Source organism: Oncorhynchus nerka, linkage group LG22 (assembly GCF_034236695.1).
Source record: "Oncorhynchus nerka isolate Pitt River linkage group LG22, Oner_Uvic_2.0, whole genome shotgun sequence".
NCBI lineage: Eukaryota > Metazoa > Chordata > Actinopteri > Salmoniformes > Salmonidae > Oncorhynchus > Oncorhynchus nerka.
Window position 1 is genome coordinate 96,502,847 of NC_088417.1, and position 20,819 is coordinate 96,523,665.

General features: G+C 43.8%; 1 protein-coding gene and 1 long non-coding RNA gene across 2 annotated transcripts; one reads left to right on the top strand and one right to left on the bottom strand.

Moving 5' to 3' along the window:
- Positions 1-1,514: 1,514 nt before the first annotated feature.
- Positions 1,515-4,317, bottom strand: LOC115106030 (tubulin alpha-8 chain-like). The gene is made up of 5 exons (XM_029628626.1): positions 4,275-4,317; positions 4,125-4,177; positions 3,477-3,699; positions 2,747-2,895; positions 1,515-2,560 (listed from the first exon to the last, which is right to left on the bottom strand). The coding sequence occupies exons 1-5, from the start codon at positions 4,300-4,302 to the stop codon at positions 1,583-1,585; spliced, it is 1,431 nt and encodes a 476-aa protein (XP_029484486.1). The 5' UTR covers positions 4,303-4,317; the 3' UTR covers positions 1,515-1,582.
- Positions 3,695-18,751, top strand: LOC135563840 (uncharacterized). The gene is made up of 3 exons (XR_010460599.1): positions 3,695-4,874; positions 5,167-5,350; positions 18,311-18,751. It is a non-coding gene; the product is annotated as an uncharacterized LOC135563840 (long non-coding RNA).
- Positions 18,752-20,819: the final 2,068 nt, after the last annotated feature.

Consider the following 20,819-nt stretch of genomic DNA (forward strand, 5'->3'; position numbering starts at 1 on the left):
CTGCAACGAAAACATGCGGACTCTCCTTCACTGCAGCCGAGGTGAGTAAAACATTTAAACGTGTTAACCCTCGCAAGGCTGCAGGCCCAGACGGCATCCCCAGCCGCGCCCTCGGAGCATGCGCAGAACAGCTGGCTGGTGTGTTTACGGACATATTCAATCGATCCCTATCCCAGTCTGCTGTTCCCACATGCTTCAAGAGGGCCACCATTGTTCCTGTTCCCAAGAAAGCTAAGGTAACTGAGCTAAACGACTACCGCCCCCCGTAGCACTCACTTCCGTCATCATGAAGTGCTTTGAGAGACTAGTCAAGGACCATATCACCACCCTAGACCCACTCCAATTTGCTTACCGCCCAAATAGGTCCACAGACGATGCAATCTCAACCACACTGCCCTAACCCATCTGGACAAGAGGAATACCTATGTGAGAATGCTGTTCATCGACTACAGCTCAGCATTTAACACCATAGTACCCTCCAAACTCGTCATTAAGCTTGAGACCCTGGGTACTGGACTTCCTGACGGGCCGCCCCCAGGTGGTGAGGGTAGGTAACATCTCCACCCCGCTGATCCTCAACACTGGGGCCCCACAAGGGTGCGTTCTGAGCCCTCTCCTGTTCACCCACGCGGACGACACAACAGTGGTAGGATTGATTACCAACAACGAGACAGCAAGGGCCCTCGGAGTGTCAGGAAAATAACCTCACTCAACAAAACTATTGTGGACTTCAGGAAACACCCCCCTATCCACATCGATGGAACAGTAGTGGAGAGGGTAGCAAGTTCCTCGGCGTACACAAACAGCAGCGCTTCAACCTCAGGAGGTTGAATAAATTTGGCTTGTCACCAAAAGCACAATCGAGAGCATCCTGTCGGGCTGTATCACCGCCTGGTACGGCAACTGCTCCGCCCACAACACCGGGGCAAACTACCTGCCCTCCAGGACACCTACACCACCCGATGTCACAGGAAGGCCATAAAGATCAAGGACAACAACCACCCGAGCCACTGCCTGTTCACCCCGCTATCATCCAGAAGGAGAGGTCAGTACCGGTGCATCAAAGCTGGGACTGAAAAACAGCTTCTCAAGGCCATCAGACTGTTAAACAGCCGCCACTAACATGGAGTGGCTGCTGCCAACACACTGACTGAACTCCAGCCACTTTAAACAATGCTACTTAATGTTTACATATGAGAAATTATGTAGGGTATGTAATACATTTATCACTAGCCACTTTGTTTACATTCTCATATCTACTGCCTATGCCGTTCTGTACCATCACTCATATCTTTATGTACATATTCTTTATCCCTTTACACTTGTGTAAAGTAGTTTTGAAATTGTTAGCTAGATTACTCGTTGGTTATTACTGCATTGTCGGAACTAGAAGCACAAGCATTGCTACACTCGCATTAACATCTGATAACCATGTGTATGTGATAAAATAAAATCTAATTTTATTTATTTAGAATCTGATACTGTAAACTGAGTAATACACAAACACACAATAATTCAAATGCATTTGGTTTTTATTGAAAATTGCTTTGGACAAGTTCCTTTTAAGAGAAGATTAACAGATTTAGTATTCATCCTCCTCGTCCTCACAGGCGTCCCCAGAGTCTGCCCCCACCTCCTCATAGTCCTTCTCCAGAGCAGCCATGTCCTCTCTGGCCTCAGAGAACTCCCCCTCCTCCATGCCCTCACCCACGTACCAGTGCACGAAGGCTCTCTTGGCATACATCAGGTCAAACTTGTGGTCCAGACGACTCCAAGCCTCAGCGATGGCTGTGGTGTTACTCAGCATACACACAGCCCTCTGGACCTTGGCCTGGTCTCCTCCAGGAACCACCGTAGGGGGTTGGTAGTTGATCCCCACCTTGAACCCAGTGGGACACCAATCTACAAACTGGATGCTGCGCCGGGTCTTGATGCTGGCGATGGCTGCGTTGACATCTTTGGGAACCACATCGCCGCGGTACAGCAAGCAGCAGGCCATGTACTTGCCGCGTCTGGGATCACACTTCACCATCTGGTTAGCCGGCTCAAAGCAGGCGTTGGTGATCTCGGGGACAGAGAGCTGCTCGTGGTAGGCCTTTTCTACTGAGATGATGGGGGCATAGGTGACCAGGGGAAAGTGGATACGGGGGTAAGGCACAAGGTTGGTCTGGAACTCTGTCAGGTCTACGTTGAGAGCTCCATCGAAGCGCAGGGAGGCTGTGATGGAGGAGACAATCTGGGCGATGAGGCGGTTCAGGTTGGTGTAAGATGGCCGCTCCACTCCCAGGTTACGCTTGCAGATGTCAAAGATGGCCTCGTTGTCCACCATGAAAGAGCAGTCCGAGTGCTCCAGGGTGGTGTGGGTGGTCAGGATGGAGTTGTAGGGCTCCACCACTGCCGTGGACACCTGGGGAGCAGGGTAGACTGAGAATTCTAGTTTGGACTTCTTGCCGTAATCCACAGACAGGCGTTCCATCAACAGGGAAGTAAAACCAGAGCCGGTCCCTCCACCAAAACTATGGAAGATGAGGAACCCTTGTAGTCCAGTGCATTGGTCAGCCTGATGACAGACATGGGATCATTAGTAATTCACCCAAAGTTGGAGCTTTGAAAGATTTAAACTAAACATTAAGCAGTAAAACAATCTTATTTTTTGGGGTTATGATAAAGTTGAGCCAAGCTAACAAGTCAATGATCTAAACTGGATAGTAAACAGCAGTGGCCCTTTAAACATTCAGCAACGCACCATTTTACGCATCCTGTCCATGACAGAGTCCACAATCTCCTTGCCGATGGTGTAATGGCCACGAGCGTAGTTATTGGCAGCGTCTTCCTTGCCACTGATGAGTTGTTCAGGGTGATAAAGCTGACGGTAGTGGCCATTCCTGATCTCATCTACAACACATCATGGACATGGATATGAACACAATGTTATACCATTCCTGATCTCATCTACAACACATCATGGACATGGATATGAACACAATATAAGGTAATGTTATACCATTCCTGATCTCATCTACAACAAAAATCAATTTGTCACATACACCAAATACAACTGGTTTTAAACAACTGAAATACTTGCTTATCATTTTGAAAACAAAGTTGACATAGTACTGAAAATGTAATTGCTACACAAGGGCCACATACTAGGCTCATTGCATAATGAGTAGAATTAATTGTTTTCCATGTCAGGCAGTCGTAGCCTGGTCTCATGAGTTTGTGTGGTTTTACCAACTCCTATGGTCATTCATTGACAACAGGAGAATTGGCATGTTCAACTCAAATTGGTGGCAGCAAAACATCTTTAAATTCAAAAGTGAAAAACTTGCACACTAACATTTAAGTTAGTGTAGTAGAAGTCAGAGCAAACACTTCTGTTTTGGCAAAAGCTGTTGTCAGCATGTTGATAGGAATTGGTATTAACAGATCTGGGACCAGGTTAGGGCAAACCATTATTATACAAGCGTCCTCACCCACAACAGTAGGCTCCAGATCTAAGAAGATGGCCCTGGGAACATATTTCCCAGCCCCAGTCTCACTGAAGAAGGTGCCAAACGATGAGTCAGTCAATTGAGGAGCAGTGTTCTCATGGATGGTCCCATCTGGCTGGAAACCATGCTCCAGACAATACAACTCCCAGCATGCATTGCCCATCTGGACTCCTGCTTGGCCGATGTGGACGGAAATGCACTCCCTCTGTCGAGAAACACTCCTTAGTCGATCAATAATTTATAAAAGGGGGGGACTGAGCCCAGCAATCATAAATCCTGACATTACAAAGCTGGGAGGAGAAGAAACTTTCACCTCCAACAAATCTCACAACTCATTATCAGTTCTCATTTATCCTGAATGTACATTCTATATGAACAAAATACAGGAAATGAGCACAGGGAAGCACAACTCATTATCAGTTCTCATTTATCCTGAATGTACATTCTATATGAACAAAATACAGGAAATGAGCACAGGGAAGCACAACTCATTATCAGTTCTCATTTATCCTGAATGTACATTCTATATGAACAAAATACAGGAAATGAGCACAGGGAAGCACAACTCCAGAGATGGAAAAAACTAAGAAAAAAAAACAAAGCAGTCATGTTGAATTAAAAATAACTCACCATTTTTCCTGCAGTTATGTAGAATAGATGGCCTTTAAAGGAATTAATGAAACCTGAAACAGTTTCACCACAAGCGTTTACATATCAAATTGACGTAAGTAAAGTATCATAGGCATGGCTACATGTTGAAATCCAAATACACTCACTTACCTTTGAACACAATGGCAGTCTGCTTCATGGGCCAGTTTATATGGTATCAGGGTGAGGTGTAGTAGGTGTGGCTTTTCAAATGACCTTTGACCATTGACCAAGGGGTCGTGTATGTTTTATGATGATGATCCTGAGGTAAATGTTCAATTTAAAAGTTTATTTAAATTTTGTTAAAGACAATAAAAATCTAACTACATGTTTCTGAATCTGCACGTCTAACAGTGGTTCATATATTTGAACCACTGTTAGGCGGATGATTTGAGGCCTGAATGCTGATTGACTGAAAGCCGTGGAATGTCAGACCAACAAAATATTTATTTGTACCGCTCTAGTTACGTTGGTAACCAGTTTATAATAGCAATAAGGCACCTCGGGGGTTGTAATATATGGCCGATATACCAAAAGGCAAAGGGCTGTGTCCTAGCACTCCGCGTTGCGTCGTGTTTAAGAACAGCCATTGTTTATTGGCCATATACCACACCCCTTCGGGCCTTATTGCTTAAATATAGCGTGTTGATTTGTTATTATGCATTACTGCGTCCAGGAGCGCCTTCTTACGGTTTTCCTGCATGCTCAAGTCATTGTGATGCACTGGGAGAGGTAGGAACGATGTTTCTGTCGACAAGTTAAGATTCCTTTAAGCACAAAGTCATACACATTGTTTTGTTCATGAATAATGTTGTATATTTAGAGTTTACTCATAAATGGATGGTATTGTCCATGTGCTATTGGAATTGTACTCTTTAGGATGATATTAACTTTTTAAATGCAACATGTGGCTACTAGCTAGCTAAAGTATTGTATCTGTGAACTATGGCTAGATCCTCCATTGATTCCAGTCCTAGAACATATTTGTGCTCTACAAATGTTTTGTATTTTCTTTGGGATTCAGGAGCGAGAACTCTCATACAATAAAACAACCTGATCTCCGAAGTCCACGTTTTTAATCTCAATCACACACAGCGGAGCGGAGCAGCACCGGTTACATTGGTGCCTTCTAGACCCGGATTCATCGATGATCAACGTCAGCTCGATCACCGTGGAGCTGCTGCTCTAGAGACTGTTTACATCATGAGGTACTCCTGTCGCCTTGTGGCAAAAAGCGGAACTGCAGTCTATTTTCATTCCTGTAGAAAAAAATATATATTTAAACTATGTATTTAGAGTTTATGGTTAACTAACATAGAAGTGTGTTCACAAACAGACATTTGAACATGTTTTAGTGAACAAATTGGTATGTAGTAACGACCAGGTACAACTGATATATTTATTCTCAAAGTTGCCAGGATGCCAGGTGCCCAAATTAAATCATTACACTCTTAACAACTTAAGCATTACATGAATGGCAAATAAGCCATTTATTTGTTGTTGTTAACCAAATCCGAAACTCATTGACCTCTATACAAAACTCCTAATTTGGTGGGTGGAAAATTGCAAAAATTCCACCTGCTGGAGGGAGAGATTTCTTGCAGAGTTGGGCCTCTCTACTTCTCTTCCTCTCTGGTAGCTATAGCTCTTTGTGAACAGGAATAATCATGGTTGCCACTAGTTAAGTCACAAAGCCAGAGTGAATTTATAAACAAACCCTATCTACTCCTATTTCAGAGCACCCTCGTCTTGAGTGTGCCAGAGCAAAGAATTACTGATGAATTGTCAAACCCGCGTTGAATATGACCGGTATCAGTAAACGTTGGCAAAAACTGCAGTCATCAACGCTCTAAACAACACGAAAACAGCCTAACCAACAATGCCAGGGTGAATAACTTGGTCACAGTGAGCTGTTCTCTCATTTGTATCAGGGAATGAGCTTGCAAGATAGATAAATAGAAATGGTATTAATTAATTCCACTGACTGCATGTTTTGTTGGTTAAGGCACTTCTGGATTTTCATTTGGCTCACTTGCAGCCAACACAACATTATCCTCAGCTTTTTGGCTTTGCCACAACCACCACCACTGTCACCCAAGGGACATCCAGCCATCTTAACACAACTTTAGGAAGCATTGGTGTCAACATGGGCCAGCATCCCTGTGGAACTCTTTAGACACCTCGTAGAGTCCACGCCTCGACGAATTGATGCTGTATGAGAGCAAAAGGAATGCAGCTCAATATTAGGAAGGTGTTCCTTATGTTTTGTAGACTCAGTGTATATTTGGCTTTGTTTTAGGTCATTGTCCTCCTGAAAGGTGAATTTGTCTCCCAGTGTCTGTTGGAAAGCAGACTGAACCAGGTTTTACTCTAGAATTACGCCTGGACTTGGCTCTTTTCTGTTTCTTTAAATCCTAAAATAACTCTCAAACCCATAACATGATACAGCCACCATCATGCTTGAAAATATGAAGAGATATACTCAGTGATGTGTTGTATTCAGGACAAAAGCTACATTTCTTTGCCACATTTTTTGCAGTATTTAGTGCCAGGATGTGTGTTTTGGAATATTTTAATTCTGTATAGGCTTCCTTTTCACTCTGTCAATTGTGTTATTAGTCCCTCCTTTGCATTGGAAAATCTCCCTGGTCTTTGTGGTTGGATCTGTGTTTAAAATTCACTGAGGGACCTTACAGGTCATTTTATGGGGTACAGAGATAGGATAGTCATTCAAGAGTTAAACACAATAATTGCACACAGAGTGAACCCATGCAATTTATTATGTTTCTTGTTAAGCTAATATTTAATCCTGAATTTATTTATGCTGAACTTATTTATGCTTGCCATAACAACAATGTTGAATATTTGTTGACTCAAGACATTTCAGCTTTTCATTCATTAATATATAAACATTTTTAAAAACATAATTCCACTTTGATATTATGGGGTATTGTGTGGAGATCAGTGACACAATTTCAATTTAATCTATTGTAAATTCAGGCTGTAACAACAAAATGTGGAAAAGGGACTCCCCTTTTCCACATTTTGTTACGTTACAGCCTTATTCTAAAACTGATTAAATTAATAAATATTCAGACCCTTTGCTATGAGATTTGAAATTGAGTTCAGGTCCATCCTGTTTCCATTGACCATCCTAGAGATGTTTCTACAACTTGATTGGAGTCCACCTGTGGTAAATTCAATTTATTGGACATGATTTTTAAAGGCGCACACACCTGTCTATATAAGGTCCCACAGTTGACAGTGCATGTCAGAGCAAAAACCAATCCATGAGGTCGATGCAATTGTTCATAGAGCTCTGAGGCAGCATTGTGTCGGCACAGATCTGGGGAAGGGTACCAAAAAATGTCTGCAGCATTGAAGGTCCCCAAGAACACAGTGGCCTCCATCATTCTTAATGGAAGACGTTTGGAACCATCAAGACTCTTCCTAGAGCTGGCCGCCCGGCCAAACTAAGGAATCAGGGGAGAAGGGCCTTGGTCAGAGAGGTGACCAAGAACCCAATGGTCAATCTGACAGAGCTTCAAAGATCCTCTGTGGAGATGGGAGAACCTTCCAGAAGGACAACCATCTCTGAAGCACTCCACCAATCAGGCCTTTGTGATAGTGACCAGACGGAAGTCACTCAGTAAAAGGCACACGACAGCCCACTTGGAGTTTGCCAAAAGGCACCGAAAGGACTCTCAGACCATGAGACGTAAAGATTCTCTGGTCTGATGAAACCAAGATTGAACTCTTTGGCCTGAATACCAAACATCACGCCTGGAGGAAACCTGGCACCATCCCTACGGTGAAGCATGGTGGTGGCAGAATCTAATTTTATTGGTTACATACACATGGTTAGCAGATGTTATTGCGAGTGTAGCGAAATGCTTGTGCTCCTAATTCCGACAAGTAATCTAACAATTCCACAACTAGCTAATACACACAAATCTAAGTAAAGGGATGGAATGATAATATGTACAGTTGATGTCGGAAGTTTGCATACACCTTAGCCAAATATTTTAAACTCAGTTTTTCACAATTCCTGACATTTAATCTGAGTAAAGATTCCATGTCTTAGGTCAGTTAAGGATCATCACTTTATTTTAAGAATGTGACATGTCAGAATAATAGTAGAGAGAATTATTTATTTCAGCTTTTATTTATTTCATCACATTCCCAGTGGGTCAGAAGTTTACATACACTCAATTAGTATTTGGTAGCATTGCCTTTAAAATGTTTAACTTGGGTCAAATGTTTCAGGTAGCCTTCCACAAGCTTCCCACAATAAGTTGGGTGAATTTTGGCCCATTCCTACTGACAGAGCTGGTGTAAGGTTTGTAGGCCTCCTGAGTCAGGTTTGTCGGCCTCCTTGCTCGCACATGCTTTTTCAGTTCTGCCCACAAATTTTCTATGGGACTGAGGTCAGGGCTTTATGATGGCCACTCCAATACCTTGACTTTGTTGTCTTTAAGCCATTTTGCCACAACTTTGGAAGTATGCTTGGGGTCATTGTCCATTTGGAAGACCCATTTGTGACCAAGCTTTAACTTCCTGACTGATGTCTTGAGATGTTTCTTCAATATATCCACATAATCTTCCTTCCCCATGAAGCCATATATTTTGTGAAGTGCACCAGTCCCTCCTGAAGAACACTGGGATGGTGTTCTTCGGCTTGCAAGCCTCCCCCTTTTTCCTCCAAACATAACGATGGTCATTATGGCCAAACAGTTCTATTTTTGTTTCATCAGACCAGAGGACATTTCTCCAAAAAGTACGATCTTTGTCCCCATGTGCAGTTGGAAACCGTAGTCTGGCTTTGTTGTGGTGGTTTTGGAGCAGTGGCTTCTTCCTTGCTGAGCAGCCTTTCAGGTTATGTCGATATAGGACTCATTTTACTGTGGATATAGATACTTTTGTACCTGTTTCCTCCAGCATCTTCGCATGGTCCTTTGCTGTTGTTCTGGGATTGATTTGCACTTTTCGCACCAAAGTACGTTAATCTCTAGAAGACAACGTGTCTCCAGCCTGAGCGGTATGACGGCTGCGTGGTCCCATAGTGTTTATACTGGTGTACTATTGTTTGTACAGATGAATGTGGTACCTTCAGGTACCTTGGAAATTGCCCCCAAGGATGAACCAGACTTGTGGAGGTCTTCAAAAAAAAATCTGAGGTCTTTGCTGATTTTCCCATGATATCAAGCAAAGAGGCACTGAGTCTGAAGGTAGGCCTTGTAATACATCCACAGGTACACCTCCAATTGGCTCAAATGATATCAATTAGCCTATCAGAAGCTTCTAAAGCCATGAAATCATTGTCTGGAATTTTCCAAGCTGTTTAAAGTTAACTTAGTAAACTTCTGAATTATAAGTGAAATAATCTGTCTAAACAATTTGTTGGAAAAACTACTTGTGTCATGCATAAAGTAGATGACCTAACCAACTTGCCAAAACTATAGTTTGTTAACAAGACATTTCTGGAGTGGTTGAAAAACAAGCTTTAATCACTCCAACCTAAGTGTATGTACTTCCGACTTCAACTCTACATATAAATATATGGATGGGCCATGACCGACCGGCATGAACGAGATGCAATAGATGTTTTAAAATACAGTATATACATCTGGGATGAGTAACATACAAGATATATAAACATCATTAATAAAGTTACTAGTGGTCCATTTGTGAGAACTTCTTAGGGCTAGGCCCCTTTTTTCTCAATTTCTGGCTGAATGACGTGCCCAAAGTAAACTGCCTGTTGCTCAGGCCCTGAAGCCAGGATATCCTGATGCCAGGATATGCGTTGGGAAGACCGCACCACCCTCTGGAGAGCCCTGCTGTTGCGGGTGGTGCAGTTGCCGTACCAGGCGTACCACAATCATCTCCTTTGTTTTGTTGTTTGAGAGTGATATAATGTTTTGTTAAAGTTGAGTGAGAGGTTGTTTTCCTGACACCACACTCCGAGTGCCCTCAACTTCTCCCTGTAGGCTGTTTTGTCGTTGTTGGTGATCAAGCCTACTACTGTTGTGTCATCTGTAAACTTGATGATTGAGTTGGCGGCGTGCATGGCCACACAGTCATGGGTGAACAGGGAGTACAGGAGAGGGCTGAGCACGCATCTTTGTGGGTCCCCAGTGTTGAGGATCAGCAAAGTGGAGATGTTGTTTCCTACCTTCACTACCTGGGGGTGGCCCATCAGGAAGTCCAGGACCCAGTTGCACAGGGCGGGGTTCAGACCTAGGGCCTCAAGCTTAATGATGAGCTTGAAGGGTACTATGGTGTTGAATGCTGAGTTGTAGTCAATGAACAGCATTCTTACATAGGTATTAATCTTGTCAAGATGGGATAGAGCAGTGTGATGGCGACTGCATCGTCTGTGGACCTATTGGGGCAGTATGCAAATTTAAGTGGGTCTATGGTGACATCTAAGGTGGAGGCGATATGATCCTTGATTAGTCTCTCAAAGCACTTCATGATGACAGCAGTGAGTGCTATGGGGCGATAGTCATTCAGTTCAGTTACCTTTGCCTTCTTAGGTGCAGGAACAATGGTGGCCATTTTGAAGCATGTGGGGACAGCAGACTGGGATAGGGAGAGATTGAATATGTCTGTAAATACACCAGCCAGCTGGTCTGCTCATGCTCTGAGGACTCGGCTAGGGATGCCGTCTGGGCCGGCAGCCTTGCGAGGGTTGACACGTTTAAATGTCTTACTGACGTCGGCCACGGAGAAGGAGAGGCCCGCAGTCCTTGGTAGCAGGCCGCGTCGGTGACACTGTATTATCCTCAAAGCGGGCAATGAAGGTTTGTCTGATAGCAAGACGTCGGTGTCCGTGACATGGCTGGTTTTCCTTTTGTAGTCCGTGATTGCCTGTAGACCCTGCGACACATCTCATGTCTGAGCCGTTGAATTGCAACTCCACTTTGTCTCTATACTGACGTTTTGCTTGTTTGATTGCCTTGCGGAGGGAATAACTACACTGTTTGTATTTGGCCATATTCCCGGTCATCGTTACATGCGGTGGTTTGCGCTTTCAGTTTTGTGCGAATGTCAGTTTCTGCTTAGGGTAGGTATTAACCTTTTTGGGATAGGGGGCAGAATTTTCACTTTTTGGATGAATAGCGTGCCCAGAGTGAACTGCCTCCTACTCTTTCCCAGATGCTAATATATGCATAATATTATTGGATAGAAAACACTCTGAAGTTTCTAAAACTATTTGAATGATGTCTGTGAGTATAACAGAACTCATATGGCAGGCGAAAACCTGAGAAAAATCCAACCAGGAAGTGGGACATCTGAGGTTTGTAGTTTTTCAAAGCTTGGCCTACCGATTACACATTGAGATTACACATGGATGAGGTTGCATTTCCTATGGCTTCCACTAGATGTCAACCATCTTTTGAAACTTGCATGAGGATTCTACTATAAAGGAGGGGCTCATGAGACCTCTTTGAGTCAGTGGTCTGGCAGAGAGCCTTGATCTCATGATGCGCGCTCCCGACAGTTACCTCTCGTTCAAATCAAATTTTATTTGTCACATACACATGGTTAGCAGATGTTAGTGCGAGTGTAGCGAAATGCTTGTGCTTCTAGTTCCGACAATGCAGTAATAACCAACAAGTAATCTAGCTAACAATTCCAAAACTACTACCTTATAGACACAAGTGTAAGGGGATAAAGAATATGTACATAAAGATATATGAATGAGTGATGGTACAGAGCGGCATAAGCAAGATACAGTAGATGGTATTGAGTGCAGTATATACATATGAGATGAGTATGTAAACAAGGTGGCATAGTTAAAGTGGCTAGTGATACATGTATTACATAAGGATGCAGTAGATGATATAGAGTACAGTATATACGTATACATATGAGATGAATAATGTAGGCTATGTAAACATTATATTAAGTAGCAATGTTTAAAGTGGCTGGTGATATATTTTACATCAATGTCCATCAATTCCCATTATTAAAGTGGCTGGAGTTGAGTCAGTGTGTTGGCAGCAGCCACTCAATGTTTGTGGTGGCTGTTTAACAGTCTGATGGCCTTGAGATAGAAGCTGTTTTTCAGTCTCTCGGTCCCAGCTTTGATGCACCTGTACTGACCTCGCCTTCTGGATGATAGCGGGGTGAACAGGCAGTGGCTCGGGTGGTTGTTGTCCTTGATGATCTTTATGGCCTTCCTGTGACATCGGGTGGTGTAGGTGTCCTAGAGGGCAGGTAGTTTGCCCCCGGTGATGCGTTGTGCAGACCTCACTACCCTCTGGAGAGCCTTACGGTTGTGGGCGGAGCAGTTGCCGTACCAGGCTGTATATCATACAGCCCGACAGGATGCTCTCGATTGTGCATCTGTAGAAGTTTGTGAGTGCTTTTGGTGACAAGCCAAATTTCTTAAGCCTCCCAGGCCTTCCAGTGCTTCTCTGAAGACAAAGGAATTCTCCGGTTGGAACATTATTGATGTTTTATGTTAACATCCTAACGATTGATTCCATACATCGTTTGACATGTTTCTAAAGGACTGTAACGGAACTTTTTGAGTTTTTGTCTGGACGAAGTGCCTGCGCCTCATGAAGATGGATTACTGGGCTGAATACGCTAACAACAAGTGGCTATTTGGACATAAATGATAGAACCTTATGGAACAAATCAGTCATTTATTGTCGAACTGGGATTCCTGGGAGTGCCTTCTGATGAAGATCATCAAAGGTAAGTGAATGTTTATGGTTTTGTTTCTAACTTTGTTGATTCCAAAATGGCGGATATTCCTCTAGCTGTTTTGGGTTCTGAGCGCCGTTCTCAGATTATGCTTATTCTGTCAAGTTTTTTAAAAATCTGACACAGTGGTTGCATTAAGGAGAAGTCTATATTTAATTCTGTGAATAACACTAGTATCTTTTATCAATGTTTTATTATGAGTATTTCTGCAAAATCCCAGGATGTTTTGGAATCTAAACATTACTGCACGTAAGGCACCAATGTAAACTGATATTTTTTTATATAAATATGCACATTATCGAACAAAACATGCATGTATTGTGTAACATGATGTCCTATGAGTGTCATCTGATGAAGATCATCAAAGGTTAGTGATTAATTATATCTATATTTCTGCTTTTTGTGACTCCTATCTTTGGCTGGTAAAAATGGCTGTGTGTTTTTTTGACTTGGCGGTGATCTAACATAATCATATGTTGTGCAATAGCTGTAAAGCATTTTTTAAATCGGACACGGTGGGTAGATTAACAAGATGTTTATCTTTCATTTGCTGTATTGGACTTAATAATGTTAATAATGTGTGAAAGTTAGATATTTCTAAAAAATATTTTTGAATTTCGTGCTCTGCCTTTTCAGCGGAATGTTGTCGAGGGGTTCCCCTGCGCTAGAAAGGTTCATTGTCACAGTGGGAACAACATCTCAAATGCACTCCCTTATAAACTCACTCACTGAATCAGCGTATAAATCTATATTCTTCTCTGAGGCTACCCAGAACATGTCCAAGTTTGCGTGATCAAAACAATCTTGAAGCGTGGATTCCGATTGGTCAGACCAGCGTTGAATGGTCCTAGTCACAGGTACATCCTGTTTGAGTTTCTTCCTATAGGAGGGGAGAAGAAAAATGGAGTCGTGGTCGGATTTGCCGAACAGAAGGCTGGGGAGGGCCTTGTATGCATCGCGGAAGTTAGAGTAGCAGTGATCCAGTGTTTTGCCAGCCTGGGTACTACAATCGATATGCTGATAGAATTTAGGTAGGCTTAGGTAGGTTCTCAAATTTGCTTTGAAATCCCCAGCTACAATAAATGCAACCTCCGGATGTATTTCCAGTTTGCATAGAGTCCAGTGAAGTTCCTTGAGGGCTGTCGTGGTGTCAGCTTGGGGGGAGGGGGGATATACACCGCGGTGACAATACCCGACAATAACCAATAATCTCTTGGGAGATAATACAGACGGCATTTGATTGTGAGGAATTCTATGTCCGGTGAACAGAAGGACTTGAGTGGCCTTCACACCTCTCATCCTCAACCTCACATACCTTTACACACTCTGTAATGAAAGCCACAATTTGATAACCCTCTTCTGTGTGGGTGTCTGTACAGTCGTGGCCAAAAGTTTTGAGAATGACACAAATATTAATTTCCACAAAGTCTGCTGCCTCAGTTTGTATGATGGCAATTTGCGAATACTCCAGAATGTTTTAAAGAGTGATCAGATGAATTGCAATTAATTTCAAAGTCTCTCTTTGCCATGGAAAGGAACTGAATCCCAAAAAACATTTCCACTGCATTTCAGCCCTGCCACAAAAGGAACAGCTGACATCATGTCAGTGATTCTCTCGTTAACGCGGGTGTGAGTGTTGACGAGGACGAGGCTGGAGATCACTCTGTCATGCTGATTGAGTTTGAATAACAGAATGTTGTGAAGAAGGCTTCTTCAGGGCGCCCAAGAATGTCCAGCAAGCGCCAGGACCGTCTCCTAAAGTTGATTCAGCTGCTGGATCGAGGCACCACCAGTACAGAGCTTGCTCGGGAATGGCAGCAGGCAGGTGTGAGTGCATCTGCACGCACAGTGAGGCAAAGACTTTTGGAGGATGGCCTGGGGTCAAGAAGGGCAGCAAAGAAGCCACTTCTCTCCAGGAAAAACATCTGCGACAGACTGATATTCTGCAAAAGGTACAGGGATTGGACTGCTGAGGACTGGAGTAAAATCATTTTCTCTGAATCCCCTTTCCGATTGTTTGGGGCATCTGGAAAAAAGCTTGTCCGGAGAAGACAATGTGAGCGCTACCATCAGTTCTGTGTCATGCCAACAGTAAAGCATCCTGAGACCATTCGTGTGTGGGTTTGCTTCTCAGCCAAGGGAGTGGGCTCACTCACAATTTTGCCTAAGAACACAGCCATGAATAAAGAATGGTACCAACACATCCTCCGAGAGCAACTTCTCCCAACCATCCAGGAACAGTTTGGTGACAAACAATGCCTTTTCCAGCATGATGGAGCAGTCCGAAACAGTCCGAAGGCTTTGAATGCCTTGGGTGGTTCGAACAAAGAATCCTCTTCGGAAAAGTCATATTCCTGGTCATAATGCTGGTAAATTGACGTCACTCTGATATCCAATAGTTCTTTCCGGCTGTATATAATAACACTTAAGATTTTCATGGCTAACAATGTAAGAAATAATACATTACAAAAACAAAAATACTGCAAAGGTTCCTAAGGACTAGAAGCAAGGTGACCCTGTTTTTCAGCCGCAGGGACTGGGAGACTAGTCAGGATCGAGTGAAAGATGAACGGAGCAAAGTACAGAGATCCTTGATGAAAACCTCCTCCAGAACGCTCCGGACCTTAGACTGGGGTAAAGGTTCACCTTCCAACAGGATAACAATCCTAAGGGCAGAGCCAAGACAACGTAGGAGTGGCTTCAGGACAAGTCCCTGAATGTCCTCGAGTGGCCCAACCAGAGTCCGGACATAAACCCGATCTAACATCTCTGGAGAGACTTAAAAATAGCTGTGCAGCGACGCTCCCCATCCAACCTGACAGAGCTTGAGAGGATCTGCAGAGAAGAATGGGAGAACTTGTAGTGTCATACCCAAGAAGACTCAATGCTGTAATGTGCTTCAACAAAGTACGGAGTAAAGGGTCTGAATACTTATGTAAATGTCCTATTTCAGTTTTTTTCTTTTAAATACATATGCAAACATTTCTGAACCTGTTTTTGCTTTGTCATTGTTGGGCATTGTGTGTAGATTGATGAGAAAAGAACTCAATTTAATACATTTTAGAATAAGGCTTTAATGTAACAAGGTGTGACTTGCTTCAGGAAACTAGGCGTATTTCGCAAGTCACGACTTCACAGGAGAGGCATTTGAATGTTTATTTTATTTTTTTGGGGGGGGCAGAAATGCCATGTGTAACATTTGAACTTTCATGTGCTTTAATAACAAACATGTATGCCATCTGTAAATACAAATAAAGTAGTTAAATTACGAGCGTAGTTGGTTTAGCCACTGAAAAAGACTAACCATGTGTATGTGACAAATAAAATGTGATTAGACAAAGAAGCCAATAAGGCAGAGTGTAGCCTTCATTTTATCTGATTCTCTATAGTAAAAAAACATTGATGCATATATTTTGCAAAGTGGTTCCTTGCATCATACAATGATGCGGGACGGTGAAAAAACAGTCCTACTTGTCCTAAGACAAGTGACTAAATAAAGTGAATGTCAAGCCCTGAATGATATCCTTTATTGTCCCTGAAGGGAACATTTGAATTGGAAAGTTAGAAGTGATTCGTTTGTCTGCATATACACTACATGACCAAAAGTATGTGGACACCTGCTCGTCGAACATCTCATTCCAAAATGGAGTTGGTCCCCCCCCTTTGCCCTTACAACAGCCTCCACTCTTCTGGGAAGGCTTTCCACTACATGTTGGAACATTGCTGCAGGGACTTGCTTCCATTCAGCCACAAGAGCATTAGTGAGGTCAGACACTAATGTTTAGTGATTAGGCCTGGCTCGCAGTCAGCGTTCCAATTCATCCCAAAGGTGTTCAATGGGGTTGAGGTCAGGGCTCTGTGCAGGCCAGTCAATTTCTTCCACACCGATCTCGACAAACCATTTCGGTATGGACCTCACTTTGTGGAAGCAAGTCCCCCTTGTCTTCGAACAAGTAGGACTATTTTTTTTGTCATGCTGAAACAGGAAAGGGACCTTCCCCAAATTGTTGCCACGAGGTTGGAAGCACATAATCATCTAGAATGTCATTGTATTTTGTAGTGTTAAGATTTCTCAGGGCCTAACACGAACCATGAAAAACAGCCCCATTCCTTTACAGTTGGCACTATGCATTGTAGTGTACTTCTGGCATCTGTCAAATCCAGATTTGTCCGTCGGACTGCCAATTGGTGAATTCATCACTCCAGAGAATGTGTTTCCACTGCTCCAGATGTACACCACTCCAGCCAACACTTGGCATTGCACATTTTGATCTGAGGCTTGTGTGTGTGGCTGCTCAGCCATGAAAACCCATTTCATGAATCTCCCGACTAACAGTTATTGTGCTGACGTTGCTTCCAGAGGCAGTTTGGAACTCAGTAGTTAGTGTTACAACCGAGGACAAACTATTATTTATTTTTTCATTTATTTTTTTTACGCGCTTCAGCGGTCCCGTTCTGTGTGCTTGTGAGCCATTTCCACTTCACAATAACAGCACTTACAGTTGACCGGCAGCTCTAGCAGGGCAGACGTTTGACGAACTGACTTGTTGGAAAGGTTGCATCCTATGACGATGCTATGAGCTCTTCAGTAAGGCCATTTTACTGCCAATGTTTGTCTATGGAGATTGCATGTCTGTGGCAAGTTTTTTTTTGGGGGGATTTTACCCCCAATTTCGTAGTATCCAATTTGGTTTTAGTAGTTACTATTCTCATCGCTACAACTCCTGTACGGGCTCAGGAGAGACTAAGGTCGAGAGTCATGCGTCCTCCGAAACACAACCCAACCAAGCCGCATTGCTTCTTTAACACAGCGCGCATTCAACCCGGAAGCCAGCCCCACCAATGTGTCGGAGGAAACACCGTGCCCCTAGCAACCTGGTCAGCGTGCACTGCGCCCAGCCCGCCACAGGAGTCGCTAGTGCGCGATGAGACAAGGATATCCCTACCGGCCAAACCCTCCCTAACCCGGACGACGCTAGGCCAATTGTACGTCGCCCCATGGACCTCCCAGTCGCGGCCGGCTGCGACAGGGCTTGGGCTCGAACCCAGAGTCTTTGGTGGCACAGCTGGCACTGCGATGCCTTAGACCACTGCGCCACCCGGGAGGCTCTGTGGTGTGATTTTTATATGCGTTTTTATTTTATTTTACCAGGTAAGTTTACTGAGAACACATTCTCATTTACAGCAATGACCTGGAGAATAGTTACAGGGGAGAGGAGGGGGGATAAATTAGCCAATTGTAAGCTGGGGATGATTAGGTGGCCATGATGGTATGACGGCAAGGAGTGTGGCTGAAACAACCAAATCCACTAATTTGAAGGGGTGTCCACATACTTTTGTGGTCAGCCGTTAGTCCATCAGTAGTACTGAGTGTCTCTGTTCATATTAGTGTAGGTATGGTTAGTCAGTATTGTTGACTCTCCGTTTTTCTTTCCCACTCTCCTCAGCAGCAGGCGGGTCTGAGTCTGCTGATCAGTGTGATCAAAGACCTCGTGGAAGACCTCAATCTGATAGGACACTGCTTCCTGGACTTGCTCAGCTGACCTGCCCTGCCATTTTCACTGTCCGTCTGAGCTGGATTCAAATAGTATTTGCTTTCTTTCAAATAGTTTGAGCATTTGATTGATCCGGTCTGATGCACGGTTGCACATTATGGGACTATTGGACGGCAGGTAAAGTATTTTAAAATTAAAGGGATGTTTATTTAAACCAGGTCTGATGCTGATAACCATTTATTAAAGAGACATGCCACTTTGTTGGCAACACATCTCTCTCTTTCTGTGTTTCCCACTCAAAGCTCCCATCCATCTGAACTAAGATGTGACTGTTTTGAGTTGTTCAATATGTTGGGTGATATTCAACAAATAAATACGCTTTTTATTGCTTTAGCCATTTGTATATGATAGCATGAGAATACTGCACAAGCCCAACATGGCTTAATAATAAGGTTTCATTGAAAAGCCTTTCTCCAGAACTGAGTTTGGATCTCTTTTCTGACACGAGTAACCAGCATCACCGTGCTAGCTTATCCAAGCGTCACCAGCATCGCCGTGCTAGCTTATCCAAGTGTCACCAGCATCGCCGTGCTAGCTTATCCAAGCGTCACCAGCATCACCGTGCTAGCTTATCCAAGCGTCACCAGCATCACCGTGCTAGCTTATCCAAGCGTCACCAGCATCGCCGTGCTAGCTTATCCAAGTGTCACCAGCATCGCCGTGCTAGCTTATCCAAGCGTCACCAGCATCGCCGTGCTAGCTTATCCAAGCGTCACCAGCATCACCGTGCTAGCTTATCCAAGTGTCACCAGCATCACCGTGCTAGCTTATCCAAGTGTCACCAGCATCGCCGTGCTAGCTTATCCAAGCGTCACCAGCATCGCCGTGCTAGCTTATCCAAGCGTCACCAGCATCGCCGTGCTAGCTTATCCAAGCGTCACCAGCATCGCCGTGCTAGCTTATCCAAGCGTCACCAGCATCGCCGTGCTAGCTTATCCAAGTGTCACTGTGCTCGCTTGGCAGCTTCACTTCCTCCCTCAATCTGCCTCTGACTGGGCTTGAACCAGTCAAGCCCATGACTGCCTATTTTGACAACATACAAACCAGTTATGTCACTGAAAAAGATTAGTTTCAATGGCACCATGGGAAACATTTTACGCTGTGGGTGAGTTTCTGGTTCAATCGCAATCCATTACACAAGCATAGATACTATGCGTACACCTCACTTCTGCACCATTTCTAAAATAAATGCTTGTCCCCTGTCGCTCTCTTGTTCTTGTTATACTGCTTACATAGTGACTAAGCAATGGCTGTGCAGCTTTCATCTATAGAAGCAAAATTCCTTTGGTCTTAACATAACATTCTTTTGGTCTTAACATAACAACATTCTTTTGGTCTTAACATAACATTCTTTTGGTCTTAACATAACATTCATTTGGTCAGCTATAGTGGCTATTGTATGAATAGTCAGGTATCCCCTAAAATATCTTTCTAATGTGTTCCTCTGTCTACTGAGAAAGAATCTCGGTAGTAATTCTGTCCTTTTGGAGATGGCTGGGGCCATTGAGTCGAATGAGTAGATTCCAGTTTATAATAATATATTTCCTCTTGAGGTGGTGTATCAGTGGGGGTCATCTCCTTCATGCTGCAGATGGCCTCCTCCCACCAGGCGGAAGGCCTTCATGAACTCATTGATGTCTACTCTGACGTCAATATTGAAGCCTATTCTGACGTCCTAATTGATTTCACACTGACGTCCTTGTTGAGGTGTTCGCAGCCATTCCAGAGAGACCATATAGCCATTCCAGAGAGACCATATAGCCATTCCAGAGAGACCATATAGCCATTCCAGAGAGACCATATAGCCATTCCAGAGAGACCATATAGCCATTCCAGAGGGACCAAGCAGCCATTCCAGAGGGACCATATAGCCATTCCAGAGAGACCATATAGCCATTCCAGAGAGACCATATAGCCATTCCAGAGAGACCAAGCAGCCATTACAGAGAGACCAAGCAGCCATTACAGAGAGACCATATAGCCATTCCAGAGAGACCATATAGCCATTCCAGAGAGACCATATAGCCATTCCAGAGAGACCAAGCAGCCATTACAGAGAGACCAAGCAGCCATTACAGAGAGACCATATAGCCATTCCAGAGAGACCATATAGCCATTACAGAGAGACCATATAGCCATTCCAGAGAGACCATATAGCCATTCCAGAGAGACCAAGCAGCCATTACAGAGAGACCAAGCAGCCATTACAGAGAGACCAAGCAGCCATTCCAGAGAGACCATATAGCCATTCCAGAGAGACCATATAGCCATTACAGAGAGACCATATAGCCATTCCAGAGAGACCATATAGCCATTCCAGAGAGACCAAGCAGCCATTACAGAGAGACCAAGCAGCCATTACAGAGAGACCAAGCAGCCATTACAGGGAGACCATATAGCC